This window comes from Phoxinus phoxinus (genome assembly GCF_949152265.1).
Source record: "Phoxinus phoxinus genome assembly, chromosome: 19".
Lineage (NCBI taxonomy): Eukaryota > Metazoa > Chordata > Actinopteri > Cypriniformes > Leuciscidae > Phoxinus > Phoxinus phoxinus.
Genome location: NC_136894.1, coordinates 21,085,152 through 21,108,142, shown reverse-complemented (window position 1 = coordinate 21,108,142; position 22,991 = coordinate 21,085,152). Strand labels below are relative to the sequence as shown.

Genomic DNA, 22,991 nt, shown 5'->3' with positions numbered 1-22,991 from the left:
ATTATAAGAGTAGTGTGGCATCGGAAGACCCTCGATGTGCTATTGTCGTTCTGACAGAAACCGGGTCCCTTGAACAAAGCAGCGTTATCCTGTGTCACATTTCATTAAACATGAATTGCTATAAATAGACAACGAAACGGCCAACATTCACATCTTACCTAAGAAATCCACGCTGACAGTTGTGAATTACGATGGGGAAAAGTAAAAGCAGAGCAAAAGGGAAGTTAAGCAGAAATTAAGACTTGGTTTTTAAAGTGTAATGCACAGTGCAGACGGTAATGACGGTGTCTCCAAACTGTAGTGCAAACAGGCGAAACATTTCTGACTGAATAATACATGAACACAATATGTGACAGCTCTGTTATTATGCATGAGGGTTGCAGCTTGTTATCTTTAAGAAAGCACATCTGTTGCCCTCACACATTCCCGGGCTAATGACTTTGAAACGGTTAAAATCTTGTTGTAATTACGGTAAACTGACGGCTGGTTTCCACCATTTTTTATTTACCATGAAAAATACAGTGTCCATGTTTCACATTACAGTGAAATCATAGCATGAAGTAAGGTTGGTCACTGTATATTTCATAGTTTATAAAAGCCCTATATTGTTTAAGGATCATAATAATAATATATGCACCCTTAGTAATGGTCTTGTGCGTATAGTCTCATTTCTAGTAAGCTGAGGCTCTTTTTGGACTGTGGTCCAATTTATCTGGAATTAATTTATATTTAAAAGGCAATACATGTAATTTAGTAAGAAAACATATAGGTAAAATTCATTTAAATGCACATTTTAATTCATGTATTGTAGTTAAAAACATGCTACATAAACACTTTAAAATAAAAAATATGTGGTAAATATATACCGTACTACATATAGTAAACATATGATCAGAAATACAGTAAAAACACAGTAATACAGTAATATTCTGAAGATATTATCTAAATTAACGTTTTCTATTTCAATAATCAATGTTTTCTATTTAATTAGGGCCCAAGCCCTGAAAGGGCGCAGAGCCCTATTGTTCTTCTAAGGGTTTCTTCTTCTTCTTCTTCTTCTTCTTCTTCTTCTTCTTCTTCTTCTTCTTCTTCTTCTTCTTCTTCTTCTTCTTCTTCTTCTTCTTCTTCTTCTTCTTCTTCTTCTTCTTCTTCTTCTTCTTCTTTATAATAATTTTTTTTTCAAGGTTTTTGCCACTTTTGGGGGCCTTAACGTGCTCAAAAACTCTTGAAACTTTGCACACTGGTCAGAACCCGCGGCCATTAGAGCCGGACTGAAGCTGGTACCCGGGCTTGGCAGGGGGGCTCGACAGCGCCCCCTGTAACGGGGTCCGAAAACTTGGTCCATAAATCAAACACGCTTGCATGAAATAATATGAAACTCGGTACACTTATAGATCTCACCGGTTCATATATCCTTCATGCTCTGACTTTTTACCCCAGCCCAACAGGAAGTCGGCTATTTGGCGTAGTTTAAAAAACACATGCAATGGAATTTAAAATACTCCTCCTAGACGATTCAACCAATCACCACGAAACTCGGTGTGCATGAAGTCAAGACATGGAAGATGAAAAGTTGCGAGGGGATTTTTGATATCTCGAACGGTTTGGCCGTGGCGAGGAAACTAATTTATGGCGAATATTGGAAACAGGAAGTGTGTTATAACATCCTCATACATTAATTGATCTTGATGAAACTTCAGCAGTGTGTTCGCTGTAAGAGGCCGATCACATGGATGTGACTATTGTGAGTCAAAGTTATAGCGCCACCAACTGGCAGCAGGAAGTGTGTCACTTTCAAAATGCTTTGAAATCACCCTCTTATTTTTACCCGATTTGCTTCAAACTTCATCTGTATAATGTAAACACACGACAGATGTAGACCTGTGAAAGGATTATTGATATCTTTAATACTGTCGCTTTAAACTTTTATATTCTTTTTGGATGCATTTGAGGCTCTTAACATGCTTCAAATTTCATGAAACTCAACATGCATTTGACATTTATTGTGTAATAGACATGTGCGAAGTTTCAGAAACGGGCGTGGTAAGGGGCTCAGTAGCGCCACCTTTAGTCAAAAATGGGGTATTAGTTTTACCTACAGTAACCAAACTCGGTACGTATATTCTTCTCTTCGATCCGGATAACTTTCTAATTTACAGTCATTAGCTCCGACCAACAGGAAGTCAGATATTTTGGTTTGAATGTGTACTGTTTGGAGCATTTTCCCTCTGCCCCTCTGTGTGTGTGTGAGGAGGGGGGCTAGTTTAGTTTAACCCTTTCTCTGCTGTGTGCAAAATCTCTGGCACTTTTGAGGGCCTTAACGTGCTCGAAAACTCTTGAAATTTTGCACACAGGTCAGAACCCGCGGCCATTAGGGCCAGGCTGAAGCTGGTACCTGGGCGTGGCAGGGGGGCTCGACAGCGCCCCCTGGAATGGGATTCGAACACTTGTCCGTATATCAAACACGCTTGCATGAATTAATATGAAACTCGGTACACTTATAGATTTAATCGGGCCGAACAACTTTCCCTGGGTCAAGTTTTACGCCAGCCCAACAGGAAGTCGGCTATTACGGGTTGATTGGAGAGCGCTTGCTCTCGCATTTGAAACACTTCTCCTAGAGAATTCATCCGATGACCACGAAACTCGGTCAGCATGAAGTCAAGACATGGAAGATGATAAATTGCCAGGGGATTTTTGATATCTCCAACGGTTTGGCCGTGTCAAGGAAACAAATTTATGATTAAAAAAGGATGCATAAAGTGTGTTATAACTTAGTTATAGTTTTACCTACAGTTACAAAACTCAGCGTGTATATTGATCTTATCAAGCCGAACAACTTTCTAATTTACAGTCATTAGCTCCGACCAACAGAAAGTCAGATATTGTGGTTTGAATGTGGATTGTGTCTCTCTCTGTCTCTCTGCCATTCTGTGTGTGTGTGTGTGTGTGTGTGTGTGTGTGTGTGTGTGTGATATTTTGGTTGGGTGACAGTTGTAGGTTACAGTTTGACAAGAGTTTATAGTTTAACAAAAGCACAATGTTGTGCTTTATTGCGAGTGTACACAAATATAGAGAAACACTTTGAATCATGTCCTGTGTGAACAAAATGACGGAGTATGTTTTTATGTCTCCATTCGATCGAGCCACACACACACACACACACACACACACACACACACACACACACACACACACACACAGCATTCCAATCTTGACATCGCAGCATGTTCATTATAGCCTTAATAAAATTTAATAATAAAATAGTCAACCTAACATAAAAAAATTACACTGCTCTGTTTAAATAGTCAGTTGTACAGTTCGTACCGTTCACAGTAAGCACCGCTCCACTGTGATGTTTCCAAGCATATATATGTATATGTATATATATATATATATATATATATAATTAAAGCTGCAAGCAGCGATGGAGGGCCCAAGCCGGTAGCACCGCCACCCGGTGCCTTTAGTGCAATATATATATATATAGCTTTAATTATATATATATGTATATATATATATTTTTTAATTTGTTTTGTTCCTGTGATGATATCTATCTATCCATCCGTCGTAATTTCACATAGTTATTAACCAATTAACAGGCCATTACTGTAAATTTTGTACTTTTTTTTCCATTCAAATAAAAATTCTGGTCAAATTAACACTCAAAAGGTTATTAGTTTGTGTACATTTTTGTTTTGTTCCTGTACTTCCAGAAAATGCCCACTAGCTGTATCCATTACTATGCTGGTGTGTCTTTAGAAAAAGACAAATAGGATGGGAGAAGAAAACATACATATAAAGTGTTTACGTGACCTTTCTACAATGCTGTATACGGCTGTGTAACAAACAGTGTTTGAGGGCTTTGGACTCTAATGTAGCCACTCCATCCACACACACCCGTTCCCTTCATCAGTCAGTGAGCTTTAACTCATGCAACATTAATGCCTTGATTTATTCCCCTCACTTAGAGAGAGAGGGAGAAATGTCAACCATTGTCAGCATCTATTCATCCTTCCGTCTGCGCCTCCTCCTCCCGCTCTCTTTTCTAATGCACAGAGGTCAGCACAGTGTGTCCCATCAGGGTATCCTTACAGAGTTTTGCTGTCAGTTTGATGTATTTGCAACTTTATGTCCATAAAGCAGATAGTCAAAAAAGTCCAGAAATGCTGACAACTCTTACATACGCACTCACAAAAATAAACAACTTATAATAATGAGGTCTAGTTATCAATAAAAGGTTTAGCCGATTTAATTACAGGTGATCATATTAGGAGAGTAGATTTATCACATTTATCAAATGCTTTGAACTCACACAAATTGAAATAAGATGAAGATGCATGTGTGCATGCAGTTTAATTTAATATTAAGTTTATTTTACGTATTAATATCTTCTAGTTTTCCAGTGATTGTCAAATGTACATTTCTCTTTGTATTTCTTTAATTCTGTGTTTTAATGCTGCAACATGAAAATACAAGAAATGCAGAGATTTTATCAAACAGGTTTTATTGTTTAAATACACAACTGCGCTTGACGCTTTAACATGATACAGTTGTAATACAGAAGTATGAGTTTACTCTCTTATGTTTGTACTTGACAAAATCTCGTCTTTAAAAGTCTTTGAGCTCAGCGAGGCTGAATCCACTAGAGATGAAAGACCCTGATCAAGGGTCACGTCATGCCCGTGTCCTTTAAACCAGCGTAAGCCAGAAGACTTGTGGGATCACAACCTCATTCAGGCATGGGCTCCCCAAACTGGAACATGTCCTCATCGTAGAGGTCTTCAGGGAGCTCTTCGTCTCCATCAGCAAAGAACGTGGGGAACGGCGGGCTCTTGTTCTTCTCGAACCGATTGGGCAGAACCGTGTCTCTAACCTGACCGAGTGAACGCAAGCACAACGTTTAGACAACTGGGCAAGAACATAGCCTCAAGATTATAATGCTATTTTTACTACACTAGACTTGCTGACTACATATGATTGAATCACTGGTGCACTTTGCACACACGAACGCCTCTGTGCATTGATATGGATGAATGATTCAGCATGAGTGTGTATTAGCATGCCAAGATCAGTGCTAGTGTTGGCATGGACAGCACAGTAAGCTAATGCTAAATGCTAATGAAAGTGAAGAAGAAGCAGAGAAGATAAAAGCAAGGATGGAGAAGGTCCTTTACCAAAATATATTCTACCTGAGGACAAGTACTTGAGACTTGGCATACTTGGGCGTTTGAGTATGTGTGAGGCGTTTTACCTTAACAATACAGTTGCGGTGACCCGGTACCGAACCGTTGACGTAGAGGACGTTATACTTGGTGTTCACTCTCCATATCTGCCAGAGAAAAGACCTTAGTGAAACCTCAAACACAATTTTTCACTGTGACACCGGGTGACTTTACAGTAGATGGCCTCCTAAGCACAAGATATTATGATACAGCAGCTGAGCTTTGAAATTGTGTGTGCAATATCTAAAAGATATAAAAAGGCATTTTGTGCATTCTCATCGATGTACCTTCAATCCATAAACAGTGTCATATACGTTTCCCATCCTGCCCGGCATCTTCTTTCCTTTGAAAACCTTCGCTGGATCCTGATGGAGAGGAGACAAGTTACTTAACTCATCCATTAACCATTCAAAGAGCACGCTGAGGTCACGCTCTCTAGAGACCATACAGGACAGTTACGGCTAGCTGAAATGACTGATGTGAAACCTCGGAGAAAGTGCTTCAATCTCTGAACATGTTTAAGTGAGAGGGATATATTGTGTTCCTGAGAAGAAATTCAATCAGTTCCTAGTATCTCTGTGACAAAATTTCCAATCAGGATTGAACGGCAGCTTCCGTTGCAACAGATCTAGATCCACCCTAGATATTAGCATGCAAGATCAACAGGAAAAACATTTGTGCACATTGATAAATGCATTATGGAAATTTTAGCAGATACTGATTATCCATAATTACATATACAGTATTTTGAAAGCAATATATAGGCCAATATTAGACATAGATCTACATTTTGATTGCAAAAGAAGATACTTTATGATATCTTTATGCTCTTTAAATGATACCAAAGGTCATATACAGTGGAAAACTGCTTTTAATTGTACTTTTTGTTAAATCTATACTTATTACTCTATAACGGTTTCCTATCCTGAAGTCCCCCTGTAGTCATATATAAATATTTTATACATATACATACACAGATCTATCCATCCATCTATATATAGAATTTAAAAATAAATAATATATATATATATAAGTTAAAGTTTTTAAAGTTTCCTATCTTGAAGTCTCCCTGTAGTCAATCATTTTATCACTTAAAACTAATCTTTGTTCACCAAAATGGCATATTTAAATGTTTTTTTTTCCCTATTAAAATAAAATTTTCATGCCTAAAAATTAATGTAACTCTAAATCATTTAGTACACGCAGATCTATGAATATGCAAATTAGCCCCTGCCTCCACTCGCTAACACCAGCTCAGAATACCTGATCCACAAGTTAAACTTTAGTAAGCGCAAGTGGAAATATTGGCTTAATTCAGCCATACATGTTTGAACAAAGAAACTGATTCAGAAGAAGAGTGGATGGTTATGAATTGCTCTCTAGATCGGACAAATAACGGTAATTACTATGATTAGCCATTGGCTTGCTTATCAAACAGCTAACAATGTGTTGCTAATGTTACAGAAATCATGTTCCTGTCCACCATCTCAGAGTCAGACAGCTGCCTTCTAAAAATCAGCATTAAACGCTTTGAACAACTTAGAACGTCAGTGGAGAAAGGCAGAAAGTTCATCATAACATCGTAATATACATCATATATATATTGCTAAATGTACCCGATTTTTCATATCAACAGGAAAATATACCGGGATAACATAGCTTCTTTTGAGACCCCCCTGCTTCGCACTCTCAGCATAGTTAATGCTTTGCTAAGTACCACCCTGCACGTTGACGCGATTGGTTACAAAATGTTTGCGTCGTAGAAGACAGGGGCGATTTCAAACTTCTAATTTCAAAGACTCTATTTGGTAAATGCAGGTTTAAGGCGAAAATACTCAGCAATTGTGTCGACTTATGAATACTCACATGGTTTGTCTTAAAGTATTTAAAACAGCACATTGACATATAAACATTAAAAACATTATTTTTACCACACGGGGTCTTTAAAATATTTTAAAATGTAGTTTTTTCATGTGATGGCAAAGCTGAAGTTTCAGCATCATTACTCCAGGCTTCAGTGTCACATGATATTTTTTTTAAGGATTCTTTGATGAATAAAAAAAGTTCAAACGTTTTTTGTAAGAATGTAAACATTGATACTGTCACTTTTAATAAATGTAATGTATACTTGCCGAATAAAAGTAATTTCTTTAAAAATATTTTACAGACCCCAAACTTTTGAATGGTAGTTATTTGCATGAAGTGACAAAAATAAAAACACTCACCCCTCCCGGCCCCAGAGAGCCGGGCCTCCTGTGCGTTTTAGTTTGTCCATGGGAAGCTGGCTGACCTTTGAACCCCCAACGCTTCATTACTCCCTGAAAACCCTTGCCAATTCTACAAATAAAAGATCAACAGTGTAATGCCGTAAAGATGTAAAAAGAACGTTCAGTTATTATATGCTGTGTAACAACATACGAGATATGTGGAAGGAGCTGCAGATAGGCATGATCTCAGGCGTGAAATAGGGCTGACACAACTCAGATGCTATGATTAATCAAGAGTTCCTTGAACCCAGGCTCTCTTCAAAAAAATGTGATGGGTGTAATTACTTTCAATGTCAAAATACTTCATTCTACTCCAGCTTAATATGTAGAAACAAACAGAAGTCATTTGTGTTTTGATGTGTCAATTATGTGTCCGCAGTGTGTACACAACCACCCTATTTTGTTATTTTCCCCTTAAACCTCTTAAAATGAGCTGTTCAGGAATGCTAAGCATTGAGACGTCACAATATAACAAACCCTGGCCACGACTGGCGATGGAATCGGCCCTATTAGCTTAGCCATGTTTATGTCCTCGGTACAGCATTTAACAGCAGCATTCAAGTAATTCTTATTAAAGCTACTCCAGTTATTCAGTTAAGAGCAGTGAGTGATTTTCTGTTTTTCTTTTGTTGTTTGATTCACATTAACAGCATAGAGCAGCAGGTACTGTACATTCAGTGGCAGCCACTTTATACACAGATCTAATATACACATGCGATTTCTTTCCGTGCCGTTTATGTTCACAGACATAACCGACTGCGTTTATGTGAACTGTGTATATTTGATAGTTTAAGCGCAATAAGACGCGAAAGAGAAAGCACTTTGTTTAGTGCTCACACTACACGCGGTGTGACAGCTGGCTTTGTATGCGCACGCTTCAGATGTGTGGGCTCAGAAAACCACATATCCAAAGTTTAAACGGATTTTCTTTAAAACGCAAGCAAATAAATAACTTTCATGATTACAAAGAACTGCAATGTCAAGTGAGAGTAATGGCAATACAGATGACATATTTTGTTAGTTGATATCCTCTACGATCTGTAAAGGCTCGGCCCTGTTCTGGAAAGCAGGGTGGGGAGCAGCAGCTCATTTGCATTTAAAGATAAACACATGAAAACAGCATTTTTGTTGCTTCCACCCAAAAAGGGGCAATTACAGCATGGTATAATAAATGATCTGTGGGGTAATTTGAACTGAAACTTCACAGGCGCACTCTGGGGACATTTTTATTTTTATGGGGACTTAATAGGTACCCTTTAAAATGCACAATTGCACATATTGTAAAGTATTTTGGAGTATGGTTCCTTTTCTATTTATTCAAATAGAAAAATGACAATGAATTACTGTGAATTCCCAAGGATAGTTACTGCTGTTTTATCAATGACCTACATGCTGGAGAAAGTTTCTCTGTGGTTTCTCTAAAGCCTTTCTCACAGATATAATCAAGTGATCAAGTGTAAATCTGTGTAGAAAGGAAATCTCAGGCTGATTTACTGCAGAAAGAGCTGAAGTGACTCTCAGCCGAGCCGACCCTGGCACTCGCTCCCTGAGATTCACACACTCATTATTTGATGAGAAGATGAAGCTCTTCAAATTAAATGGGTGGAGGAAGGGAGGGGGTAAAGGGGAGAGAGAGAGAGAGAGAGAGAGAGAGAGAGAGAGAGAGAGAGAGAGAGAGAGAGAGAGAGAGAGAGAGAGAGAGAGAGAGAGAGAGAGAGAGAGAGAGAGAGAGAGAGAGAGAGAGAGAGAGAGAGAGAGAGAGAGAGAGAGAGAGAGAGATCAGACCATTTAGGACAGTAGGATGCACGCTTCCACTGACTAAAATATCAGTCAATCTTAAAGATTTGTCACGGTTTGAAAAACGCATCTCCCTTTCATATTTAAGTCAAGAGTGTAAAAACAGTTCTGCCGCAAAACTTGAATTAAAAATTAATCTAAGAATGAGGGGGAAAAACAATATACGGGGGCCTATTTTAATAATCTCAGCGCACTAACAAAGCAAGTGCACTTAGGGCGTGTCCGAATCCACTTTTGCAAGTTTAATGACGGGAAAAATGGTCGGTGCGCCTGGCGCGTGGTCTAAAAGGGTTGTCTGTATTCTCTTGATGAGTAATGGGTGTGTTTTGCGTAACGTGCAAAAAAACTATCAGAGTGTAATTTCCCATTCCCCTTAAAAGCCAGTTGGGCATGCACCATGCCGGATTCGCTATTTACATGGCAGAAAGACTGAACGCGTCTTCAGAGAGCAAACGGATCTGCTCGTGCACGAGGTTAAAGCAACACGAAGGAAGATTTTTTTAACTTAAAATAATGTTTCCAAAATCGTTTCAGAGGTTCATCAACTCGTAACAGGGTGAAAGGCACTTATGCCTCCGCTTTGCGGTCCTTTATCTGCTATAACCACACTATGTAAGATTGCCAGATCGGGTCGCTTTTCTGTAGTTCTAATGAGACATAAGAAAACTACAAATTTGACTTGCTTTACGTCAAGTGTTACAATAGTCATTATTTTGTTTTTCTTCGTTTCTGATGTCGCAATACATCATACTTTCATAAAATCATGCATCATACTCTACCTTGTCTGTGGACATCGTTCATTCCAAAGCCGGTGCTGGATAAACGGTGAACATGCGTGCGACAGTAGGCTGCGGTAGGCTAAATTATTTACGACAGCGGTAATGGACAATTCCGCTTCCAACCTGTAGGGCGACTGCAGAGAAAAAGTTCCTTGGTGTTGCTTCAAAGCGCGAAAGCAGACCATCGACTAGGACATGCCGGATTCTACCTTTATGTACACAACATATCTTTATGTACACAATTACAATCTTTTACATTGTAATCCTTTTATTTTTTTTATTTGGCTTGTCTGTGTGCTGCTGCGCATCCGTGTGTGTAATAAGCAGAGTCTCCATGCATTGTGGACCCGCCTATAGGCGCACATTACTAACTCGCTCTTTAAACTAAAAAAATTGGCCATTTGACTTTAGACCAGGTTTTTGTTGGTCAATGAAATTAACATTGTCTTCAGTTATTAACGAGTCTTCAGTTGCCTCAAAATAGCAACGCGCCAACAACGCGCCTGCACACACCTCGTTTTCAGACTAGCACGCCAATGGACGCACAAATGCATTTGCCATTTAAACAATGTGGCGCAGGACATGAAAATGATAAATGTGTCAGGCTGAAACTAGCTAAAAACACTTGCGTAGCACCTGACGCTGCATTGCGCTGGGTGTATGATAGGGCCCATGGTGTTTGTTTAATCATCAATGAAACATCATGCATGTTAGTACCACTAAATGAAAATTATGGCAGATACATTCCCCATCTTCCACTGGTCGAGCAGAAAGAGAGTCCTGCTGGTTGAGCCAATGTTAAAATGCTGGGCTGATCAAACAAAAAGTAATTTTTTGATCGAGCCACATTGTTTAAAGGTCGGATAAATCTACAAATGGATTATTTATAGTTTTATAGTCTCTACATATTAAGCTGGAATATATAAGAAAATTACATCACAACTTAACCCTCTGGAGTCTAAGGTGTTTTTGGGGTCCTTGAGATGTTTTGATATGCCCTGATATTTGTATTTTTTTCAGTTGCTTATAAACATATTAATGGCAAAGGTGTAATTACACTCTATTTAGCACGAACATGACTATCATAATATGTGAGCAACATGTATGTACATGTTTGCATTTTTGAGAGAATATTATTTATGCGTGGTTATTCAAAAAACTCAAACTTAAATGTTCTGATATAAGACCACAAACGACCAACTTCACATATTCCCACAATACTTTTGACTAATGGATCTTGTCGGCTAGAGTATTTACTTCAAAATGATCTGAAAATCATCCGGGCTAATCGTTCACATTAAACAATAGATTGATTTAAATTTTGTAAGACACTTTTTGTTTGGAAAGGCAATATGCAGGGGGGCGTGAATGATCCAACAAGGTCATGAATAATGTCCTCATTCACACCTGGAGGAGACAAAGAAGACCTGCTAATGCTGCATACTAATGAGCCTAGGTGTCACTGAGCCACACAGAATGCAAAGAATGCAAAGACAACACACACACACATATATACATACATACACACACACATATATATATATATATATATTATATATACATACATACACACACACACACACACACACACACACACATATATATATATATATTACTACAGAATTGGTTCAGAGTTGGAAACATCTTGAAAAAAAAAGTGTATTTTTCCACAAACTGTGTAGGCCTATGCTTGCAAATTGTATAATATCCAAGGTAAACATTTCTAGTAATTGTGCAGTTAATTCTCATTCGTATTTTCAGAAAGTTTTGGATTATGTAGGCTATCCTCTCCCCAAATTTGTCACTAATAAAACACAAAAATAATTTAAAGAGAAGGCTTATATTGACCTTTTAAGATTTTGTTTGCACCTTGGAAATTAGGTTTTAATGTGGCAGTACAAATTTATAATCTATCCAAAACGAAATGTTGTCTTTCATATTTCGTCTGTAACGTCGTCTTTTATAATATAGCCTATATAGGGCATAAATGTTAATTTGCAGTTTAAAATGTTGCTTATACAAAGACATTTTATTTCAACGTATTCAGTCGATTTTTACTCATCTCAGTAGGCAATAGATATTTCATTCACACACACAGACGCGCGAGCTGTAACGTTAGTAAACAAACGCGTGCACATGTGCCGTTCATTCATTCAAACACAGAAACGCGATTCACATTTAAACAGTCTTTTGCGGTTTACAGACTCCATTTCATATCGCGATTAGAACAAAGCACTTACTGATGATCTGCAGCTGGATCCGTTGTTCGGCTACTCCAGCACGTTTGAGGTAAAATTTCCAGGATAATCACGATATTATTAGCAGAGCTATTCCTCACAGCGAGTGTGTTGTCCAGCTGTTGTGGGCGTTGACTGGTTTGCATGTGTTGCTCCAGATCATCTGTGTTTGAATAGCGCGCGCTCTCGATGGGCGTGTCACATTAGCGGAGTAATGAGGTGCCAGAACGATAATGAGAACGGATGATCTCTCGCTCTTTATATATAGATTACATAAACAGAGAATATTTGTTTTAGTTTTGAATTAGATATTTTAAAACTACACACTTAAATGATTATAGAGATATATAGCTCATGTCTGAGTGAATAGTATTCGCTGAGATTTGTATAAATTTAGAGACGTGCTTCAGAAAAAAAGTTCACGGAGACGGAGAGGCATAAAGCACTCCCTGTTTACTTTCTTTATTTTACAAAAGCACAATGTTTTATTTCGATTGTAAGTGGACACATAAAAAAGTAGACATTTAACAGCTTATTTTTTCATATTTCTTAAGTCTGTATGACCAAAACCGACGGAGTATTTTAGGTCTATTTTGCTGCTATGTAAAAAAAAACGAGCAAAACGCGCCCGCGCGTTTGCTGACCCCAGGGGGTTAATGGTGCTCTGTGTGCGTTTATATTTGACTCACGTTTTCCCTGTGATGTCCACATATTGTCCTGGACGGAAGTGAGCTGCATAAAGAGGAGTGCCTAGATAAAACCAAACAAAATACAAAACATAAAAACATGTGTGGTTAAAAACACAATGTCATATGGTTTAAAATGCAAACATCATAAGGTTTATTCACTCAAACGTGTAATTAAAGGTATACAGCTGAAACAACTTTATTCTTTATCCGGCAAGAGTAAAGAGTTCTGACAGGTGACTTTAAAGGGTTAGTTCACCCAAAAATTAAAATAATGTCATAAATGACTCACCCTCATGTCGTTCCAAGCCCGTAAGACCTCCGTTCATCTTCGGAACAGAGTTTAAGATATTTTAGATTTAGTCCGAGAGCTTTCTGTCCCTCCATTGAAAATGTATGAACGGTATACTGTCCATGTCCATAAAGGTAATAAAGACATCATCAAAGTAGTCCATGTGACATCAGTGGGTTAGTTAGACATTTTTAAAGCATCGAAAATAAATTTTTGTCCAAAAATAACAAAAACTACGACTTTATTCAGCATTGTATTCTCTTCCGGGTCTGTTGTCAATCTGCTTTCACGACTCCGCAGTGACACTGCTGACTTAAGACGCTGATGACGTGTTATCTCGTCCCTGTAGTATTCGGGTTCAAATAAATATGGATGGGCAAAAAAATGCAAGTCTTCCTCTGTGTCGAAATCCTTAGACATGTTTGCGAAGATTGTTTCGTTTACATCGTGCGTCTCCCTCAGACTGTAAATGAAGCTTGGGCGCACCAGATAATACGTCAGCAGCGTCACTGCAGAGTGGTGAACGCAGATTGACAACAGACCCGGAAGAGAATACAATGCTGAATAAAGTCGTAGTTTTTGTTATTTTTGGACAAAAAAGTATTTTCGATGCTTCAAAAACTTCTAACTAACCCACTGATGTCACATGGACTACTTTGATGATGTTTTTATTACCTTTATGGACATGGACAGTATACCGTTCATACATTTTCAATGGAGGGACAGAATGCTCTCGGACTAAATCTAAAATATCTTAAACTGTGTTCCGAAGATGAACGGAGGTCTTACGGGCTTAGAACGACATGAGGGTGAGTCATTAATGACATTATTTTAATTTTTGGGTGAACTAACCCTTTAATTCCAGTTCACATGGCTACACAGAAGCGATAAAACAATGACAGCCAGACGAGTTATTTTTCGAGGTCAATTTGTAAAGAAAGACTACATGCCTGCACACATATACATTCGCGTTTTTGAAGTTTGCGCAGAGATAACTTTTTCCCCCAAAATTTGCACCTTGGAACCTATTTCAAGTAGGGCTGGGCGATATGGTCTAAAAAAAAAATCCCCGTTTGCTAAGAGGTGGTTAATAAATATTATAAATATTCAAAAATTTTAATATTCGTGAACATCCCTAGTTTTTCATCATAACACCGTTATAATATTTTAATGATATAGGTAAAAATATAATAAATATCTAATATACTTATCATATTTAGCAAAATACTCCTCTCTATAGCAATTTTTTGAGTCCAACTAGCGTGCTATGCTCATTAAATGAAATGCTTTCCTGAGGTGAATGTAACGTTACGTGACATTGTTCTCCAGTTGTTTATGGACCTCTTTCTGCGGTTGAAAAACACTGATCTATTTTATTTCACTTCGGTAAGTTGAACTGTATCTTTCAAATTACCTATTGATCATTCGTGTTTATTTACTATTAACTAACTAGTAGTAAAGAGTAACAGATGATCGGTTTACATGGCGCTTGTACTGAGATCTGTCAGCGATCTGTCAAGTCACATTTACAAGCGACAAAACGGTGTTTATTGTTTGAATTTCGTAATTAAATTTACAGAATCTGAGAGCTGAGATTTTGTTTCATATCAAGTGTTACCTTCTCTGTCTTGTCTGTCGGTGTCAGTCTCCTCTTTGCTTCGCGATTTTTCTCTGTGTGAGAAAATGGATGTGTGGCGTGAGAGCGTGTAAAAAGAGACAATTGCGTGGGTCTCAAGGTGAATTCGTGAGAGTTGGCAGACCTGCAGATTCAGTTTGTAAATGTTTTTGGCGGGTGTGCTTGTGCAGCCGCGGTCTTGTTCATTTGCCATGTTGTTTGTGTATCTCTATGGCAAACGCGCTGAGCCTATTCGGAACTACGGAAGCCCAGAGGGGAGCGTCGGCGGAAATTAAAGAGAAAACTGATTTTCATTCAAACAAATTGACGTACACTACACATTCGAGTTACCGGTAATCGCTAAAATCGATTTATCGCCCAACCCTAATTTCAAGGTTTGCATTTTCGAGCCACCAGGCACTGTTGTTGTGCGAGTGAGTGGGCCGGAGCGCGTTAAGGGTTTTTTGTTAGAGCGGTGTCGTGTAAGCGGCCCATAAGTTAATAAATACTGATCTTTGCAACGGAAGTGAATCAATTAAAACTAACTTTAGCTGGACAATAACTTTATTCTAGAGCTGCTGTAAAGCCAAAACAATATCTGTCACTTTAATTTCCTATTATCACTGTAAAGCTGCTTTGAAACTATCTATATATCTATTTGAATCTATATTGTAAAATGCGCTATATAAATGAAGGTGACTTGACTTTACCTGGTTTGATGATGCTGTTGTCGGACACACAAAATGTGGTGAGCTTCTGTTTGGGAGGAATTCCTGCATTCCGGAAAATCTCTAAATATCCCTCTGACCTCTGAGGGAAAGACAGATTGACTTTCAGTTGCTTCAAGTGATTTACTAACTTATATAATCCTTAAAAAGGAGAAAGGGAGAAGAAAGAGAGAATACATTAAACCTAAACTGCTCTGCTGTGTTTTGGGAGTTGACTGACTGCAAAGAGACTGAAGGCTCAGACTGAAGGTCAGGACAATTGACAATTACACTTCAAGCAGCACTTTGTGGCAGATGTCAAATATAGACAGATGACACACGGACACACACTAGCTTACTGACAACAACAAAAAAAAGGGACACAGAGCAAAGTTTTTTTTCCCATTACAATCTCCATAGAATTATATTTTTATAGCCTATTTTAATGTTTTTTTTTTTCCCTAACATGTGCGTGCACACACACACACACACACACACACGGGCACACACACACACACACACACACACACACACACACACACACACACACACACACACACACACAAAGGTGACCTCTCTATCTACTACTCAGTCATTTCTCTCCAGGAGCTCTTCAGGTCTTATTATACTTCCTCTCCACAGAAACAGAACAGCTCTAGTCTATTATCATGTTCCACCTCAGAGAGGTCGAGGATCGCCAGAAAGGTGAAGAAACAAGAGTTCGTTATGAGTGTGTGGATAAGATCAGTCTTATTGGAAAACGTTCAAGACATGTCTAACTCACATGAAACGGAGATACGTTTTTCCCACCCACGACCAGAGCTGCTGTCTTTCCATTATACTCTTCTTTTGATAGATGTTTCACCACATGACAGTCCTGCACCTGAGAGAGAGATTTGGGTGCGATACAATTATGAACAGATTAGTATCAAGGTAAAATAAAAATCAAGTTTAAAAATGTTATTTGATAGTTAATCTCATAACAATCAAACTTTCAGCTGGATTTTAAGACACTACACAGCATTGACAGCCAGAGAAACTTCTGATGAGAGTTTTTTCATACTATGTAAAGTTTTTTCAAAAAGTGACTGATTTTTTAGTTATTTGTTATTTGATTCAATACATATATAGTACTGTGCAAAAGTCTTATGCACGCAAGTATTTTCACTCACCAAAAAATGGTTATTTATATATCTGTTATTTATACCTTTTGCTGTTGAGTGTCAGTAGGAAATATCAGTTTTCCAAACAATAACTGCAGGAACGATGACAAATTATGCGCAAAGATGGCCACACCAAATATTGATTTGATTCAGTTAATAGAAGTTCATTCATAAATATATAATATTTATGACATTATTTTTGAAAGCATTCTCACTCTTCAGCGGTTCTACACAAGTGCCTAAAACTTTTCACAGTACTGTAGCTCTGCCGCTAGGTTTCTTCAAGTGTCTTAGAGAGTTTGCCGCAGTTCTTTTTGATTTAGTCTGTTTCAGTTTCTTCATGTAATCACAGACGGACTCAATGATGGTGTGTTTAGATTTCTGTGTGGAACCTATTGGCTGTTGTCAGACTGCTTGCCTTGTGCAAACAAAAATCTCACTGGATTATTGCAATTAATGTCAAAAAGGAAGTATGGAAATGTAAATTCTATTGCGATATGATATTTTCTATTGAAACACTTCAGCAAAAGATATAAATAACTTTTGTTTTGTTTTTTGAAATACTAACATGCCCAAGTCTTCTGCACTGTAATGTTTAGATTAAAACACACATGCAGGCATACATATTTTACTTATTGTTTTACGTGAGGAATATGGGGTTAGAATTGTAGCATTATTCCAAAACAATCGATTAAGATCCACAAATAAATGTAAAGATTTTCAAAAAATTTATAAAATTCACAAATAAATAAAAATGAGATTTGCAAATAATTTTTTTTACAAATGTTTTGTCACAAACAAAACTCTGCCTCGCATTCATTTGTGAATCACTTTTTGTGCATTTGTGGATCACTTTGTGCATTTGTAGATCCCGCACTCTTATGTTGATTTTGAAACACTTCAAGCATCAAGACGTGCAGACAAATACACAAATAAGTGGACTCCACCCACTGTTTACTCAAGCCAATAAGATAACGGCCCCATTGCGCTGACCAATCATAGCACGCTCTAGCTACAAACAATCATGTTTGGCTTTACACTCGGGGCAAAAAACAGATTTATTTTGCACCACTGAAAGGAACAGCGCTTTAAAAGCAAATAGTACCATTATATTTTATAATCAGTGATACTGTCTACACTAGACTGGGTGCAGCACGACACGATGATTCGCCGACAGTAAGCGGATGCCCGTTCTAGAAGGGGGGCACCTGAGACACTTCTCTCTGTAGGCAAGGGCGTGGTGACCTGCTTACGTCAAGAAGTACCACAACATCCAATAGGAAAATTCAACTGCAGTAGCCACCGTTCAACCTGAAGAGGGCAGCACTCAGACGTTTTTACACCATATATTGTAGAATTAATACACTTTATACCCAAATGTCAACAAATGTACTTAAATCAATGAACAGCATTATTAAAGCCCCAGTCTTACAGATCATTAACTAAAAAAAAGTTGTTTTATGTTTTGGTTACCCATCTTTGTCATTAAAGGAGAACTCCGGTCAATTTTAACATTGAGCTCAATTTTTAGTAAATTTGGAGTGCTGTCAATACAGAGAACAACGACAAAAATCGGTGTTGCCTACACCGTGTTACCCTATTTTTAAAATTTTCACCCTATTGACTTGAATGGGGCAAATTTTAAACCTGCTTTTATTTCTCTTATCATCCTTGATGTGTCATTACAAGTGCCCAGCCATGTTGAGTGATTCCTTCAGAGTGAACACGGTGAATCTGACTGCAGTAGATGTGAAAGATATTCATAAAAATTATGTTAATTCAACAAGCGCACAGACCTGTATGTTTTCGGTCGAAGTCCACAGTAGTCGATTGTCAAGTTCACGCGTGTGATCATAGGCAACTAAACCTATGCGCGTGAACTCGACAATCGACTACTTTGGACTTCGACCGAAAACAGGATGTAATGTACAGGTATTTGCGCTGGCTGAATTAACAATTTTTATGAATATCTTTCACATCTACTGCAGTCAGATTCACCGTGTTCACTCTGAAGGAATCACTCAACATGGCTGGGCACTTGTAATGACACATCAAGGATGATAAGAGAAATAAAAGCAGGTTTAAAATTTGCCCCATTCAAGTCAATAGGGTGAAAATTTTAAAAATAGGGTAACACGGTGTAGGCAACACCGATTTTTGTCGTTGTTCTCTGTATTGACAGCACTCCAAATTTACAAAAAATTGAGCTCAATGTTAAAATTGACCGGAGTTCTCCCTTAAGATACGTACCAAAAACTTAATTAATGAATTTTTTTTTTGCAACTTGATCCTACAGAATTAGTAAATTACAGGCCGATCCCAAACTACTTTTTCTGATAATACCTAGAATATCAAAATCGACTGCTGGCGGTAGATCCTTTTCCTGTTTAGCACCAAAACTTTGGAACAGTCTTCCTAACATTGTCCGGGAAGCAGACACACTCTGTCAGTTCAAATCTAGAATGTGTGACTGTGGACGATCTCTCCCTGAACACCGCACTGAAGACGGCAACTAAACCCAATGCATTCACAACCATTTAATACAATAGTGTTCTCATGTTATGTAATATGTCAGTCCCAAATTATTCATCGTTATTATTAGTTGTGCATTTCTGTTTGAGCTGCGCGCGCTGAATGAAGGCTACTGTTAAACTGGAGCACTTAGTTTGCTAGCGCGTTATTTAACTCAAAGAAACACATCCTATATGAGATTCATCAGATATATTCAAAATAAACATAATATTACAAATTATTTCTGCACAAAATGACGCGAATGCACAAGTGAACTTGAACTAAGTTACGTGCCATTCATTCAGAATGATCATGTTGTGGACGCACTCTTCCGGGAGCAACGCGACACGGCAACTAAACTCAAATAATGCACAATGTTTTATTACAATATTGTTCTCTTTATAATGTTATGTAATATGACAGTCCTGCCAATAGTCATTATTAGTCGTGCAGTGCCGTTTGAGCTGCGCGCGCTGAAGCTGATCACGCGCACAGTCGCACTACAGCGTTCATTCAAGGGATGCATCCAATAAATCAGATATAGATAGGCATAAAATAAACACAATATTACAACTTACATTTGCACAAAACAAAAGGCTGCGAATGAACATGCAAACTTAGTCATAATGAAGGTGTAAAATGGTCCCAAACAAAACGCGCTCGCTTTCTGTTTCGCGGTTGAGCAGCGCACACGCGCATGAACCTGCTTAATCGATGATCGAGAAGTTGTATCGATTAAATGTATTATCGACAATTAATCGATCGTCGATTAATCGTTGACATCCCTAGCGTCTACGCTAATATTAGTCTCTCTGTTTATCCCGAGGTTTACCACAGTCCGCTGGATCCAGGCCCTATCCGGATCTGATGAAGGACCTGCGCCCAGACACGACAACACAGTCCTGAAGTGCCAACTAGTCTCTCCCCTGTGAAGACCTCCTTCCCTTCGCTTTACCTCTGTACAGATGAAATGTTGGATAATTCCGGTTCACGTGGCTAGACAATAACTTTATTCTAGAGCTGCTGTAAAGCCAAAACAATTTCTGTCACTTTAATTTCCTATTATCACTGTAAAGCTGCTTTGAAACAACCTATATTGTTAAAAGCACTATATAAATGAAGGTGACTATAATACCAAATATAAGCCCAAATGTGATGACAGTATGAGTCTCACTGCAGCTGTACTTGAGTTTTGTGAGTGTATAATGTATGTTGTGTGACAGTAATTTCTCCTAATACACAAACAGTGTATAGTTTTATTTAATGCCATGTCAGCATCTGTGGCTATCTTCATGGCAAAAACTGAATTACAAAAATACAAGAGTTACATATACAAAATAAAAATAAAAACCAAGCAACACAAACTCACGTTTATCACTAGGTTGAATAAGTCATAATAAGCTACTTATCAATGCTTTTCTGTTCCATCTTGAATAACGTGACGTTCCCATAACAGAGATGTCAAGTTCTCTGTGGCCTTTTCAAAGTCTCATAAAATATAATACTGTAGCTTGGCTCGATACACAGTCTAAAGGGCTAACGAAATCCAAATGATAAACATCTTTTTTAAACATCTGATCAGATCAAAGTTTTGCAAATCGTGATTGGTTGGAGCAAGAGCGGGCTATGATTGGTCAGAGCAATGGGGCTGTTATAAGATTGGCTTAAGTAGATGGTGGGTGGAGTCCACTTATTTGTGGATTTGTCTGCAGCATGTCTTGACGCTAGAAGTGTTTCAAAATCCACAAATGCATGCAGAAATTCACAAATGCACAGAAAGCGGTTCACAAATGCACAGGAAACAATGAATACAAATGTATGCCAGGCAGAGTAGTGTTTGTGACATAAAACATTTGTAAATATTTTTTTGTTTGCAAATCTCATTTTATAAATTTGTGAATTTTATAAATTTTTGTGAAACACTTTACATTTTTTTTGTGGATATTATTAATCTATTTATTTGTGAATAGATTAATATAAGAAATATAAGTGCATTAATTTTACAATAATACAATTCAATTTCTTCCCTTTCACTTAGCAATGCAATGGCTTTTATACCTGAAAATTGAGGGAAGACTTTAGTGTTTCTCTGTATAATTGACGATTTTTTATTATTATTTTTTAACATATTATATATACAAGATCTATAGCAGTGATGTCATCTCTTACTCTGTAATAAAGTGATGAACTTGATCCTGTTTACCTGTAGCATGGTAACCACGTGTCTCTCTCCAGATTTGGTCCACACAGGCATCATTCCGAGTTTAACGGCCACAAGACCAACTCTCCGACTCCCTAAGGAGATGCAGATTACAAATCAATACAACCACAAAAACTGAAGTATCAATCAAGCATCAGTGTAAACAACCCTGCAGGCTTCTTCCTCTAGGACCAGAGAGGAAATGACAACCACATAAGACTTCTTGTGTTGTGACCCAAGTATTGAGTTTATTGCCATATCAGCATCACCGGCTTTTACATGGCAGATGTATATTTAACAAAATAACATCACAAATACAATATAATGAAAACAAACATTTTATAAAATTCAACTTGAAAAAAAACCAAACAAAAATAAGTAGATGTACAATACGAGTACAATTCTATAAAGTAATGTTTAAATGTGCTTGTGCTAAAAAGAATTTAAGTTTTTCTGGATCCATAAATAGGCTAAGTCCTTAAAAGTTTGTGCGTTGTGACCTAACCCACCTTCCACCCACTCTTGTCTGGCCCAGGGTTCATCCTTGAGGGGGTTGAGTTTGTCTGCGGTCAGTTGTTGGTATTCATCTGCAATAATCTTCTTCAGAAATGAAGAATTATCTTCTGTGAGGTGTTCATCCCACCATGTGTTCGTCCGATGCGTCCTTACACAATGAATGACAGGAGTTCTGCCGAGATAAAAATAAAATAAAAACAGTGGCATGATGGTAACTGTCACGCTTTTTATGTAAATATCACGTTAAAGTGCTAAATAATAAGATTTGCTTTATATGCAATGCACACCAATTAAATCTCAAAAGTACTGATATCAAATTATTAAACGAGTATATGGTATATGTGAGATTTACACGATCTTGAGTTAGGGGTTACATTATTTTATGAGAACGATTATTATTATTTTTTCGTTAATAACTGTACGTTAATCAAATGACGTTACCTCTGCAGCGCTGCTCCAGTTCGGCAAACGATTACTGGCGCACCTCTTAGCAAACCATCAGCAAGATTAATAAACCTACACGTCAACGCTGTCATTTTTATTATTTACAAAATTATCATACAACAAACAACAGCTCAAATTAATCAGCCAGATCCCATCATTGTACTCAACATGAAAGTCTCGTGTTTGTCCTGCAGTAGAATGTCATTCCTTCAACTTCCGGTGTTACACGGAAATACGGTCGCTGGTTTCTCCTGCTTCAAAATATTGTTCCTCTAAAATAAATTATTAGTTCCCTGAGCACACAGTAGTGTGTTATTTTTGTTGTTGTTGAAAGCAAAATAATAATTGGGTTTATCATTTACAGGTCTGTTGTCATTTCTTAGTACTTACCAGCCTAAACGTTTTTGTTGGTCTCTCAGATCTGTTGATTTAAAACAATGAAATGGTTAATATAGACTAGATATACAACACCAACCACACTTCATAATAACATACAATAAAGAATTAGGCTAATCATGTGATATTGTTTTAAATTGTAACAAAACCAAAAAA

General features: G+C 37.7%; 1 protein-coding gene across 1 annotated transcript; it reads right to left on the bottom strand.

The window, feature by feature from the left end:
- Positions 1-4,348: 4,348 nt before the first annotated feature.
- On the bottom strand, positions 4,349-22,732 carry mrpl3 (mitochondrial ribosomal protein L3). The gene is made up of 10 exons (XM_079590033.1): positions 22,437-22,732; positions 21,989-22,167; positions 21,483-21,574; positions 16,390-16,488; positions 15,609-15,708; positions 12,995-13,055; positions 7,451-7,562; positions 5,513-5,590; positions 5,255-5,332; positions 4,349-4,876 (listed from the first exon to the last, which is right to left on the bottom strand). Exons 1-10 carry the CDS (start codon positions 22,529-22,531, stop codon positions 4,733-4,735), a joined length of 1,038 nt encoding a protein of 345 aa, XP_079446159.1. The 5' UTR covers positions 22,532-22,732; the 3' UTR covers positions 4,349-4,732.
- Positions 22,733-22,991: the final 259 nt, after the last annotated feature.

Bases quoted from the DNA above. Each gene is read 5' to 3' on its own strand.
- mrpl3 (XM_079590033.1), bottom strand. From the start codon at position 22,531: ATGACAGCGTTGACGTGTAGGTTTATTAATCTTGCTGATGGTTTGCTA. The intron at 21,575-21,988 runs GTGGGTTAGGTC...GCATCTCCTTAG, and splicing joins CAGACAAGAGTGGGTGGAAG to GGAGTCGGAGAGTTGGTCTT. The intron at 5,591-7,450 runs GTGAGTGTTTTT...CCTCTCCATCAG, and splicing joins GCTCTCTGGGGCCGGGAGGG to GATCCAGCGAAGGTTTTCAA.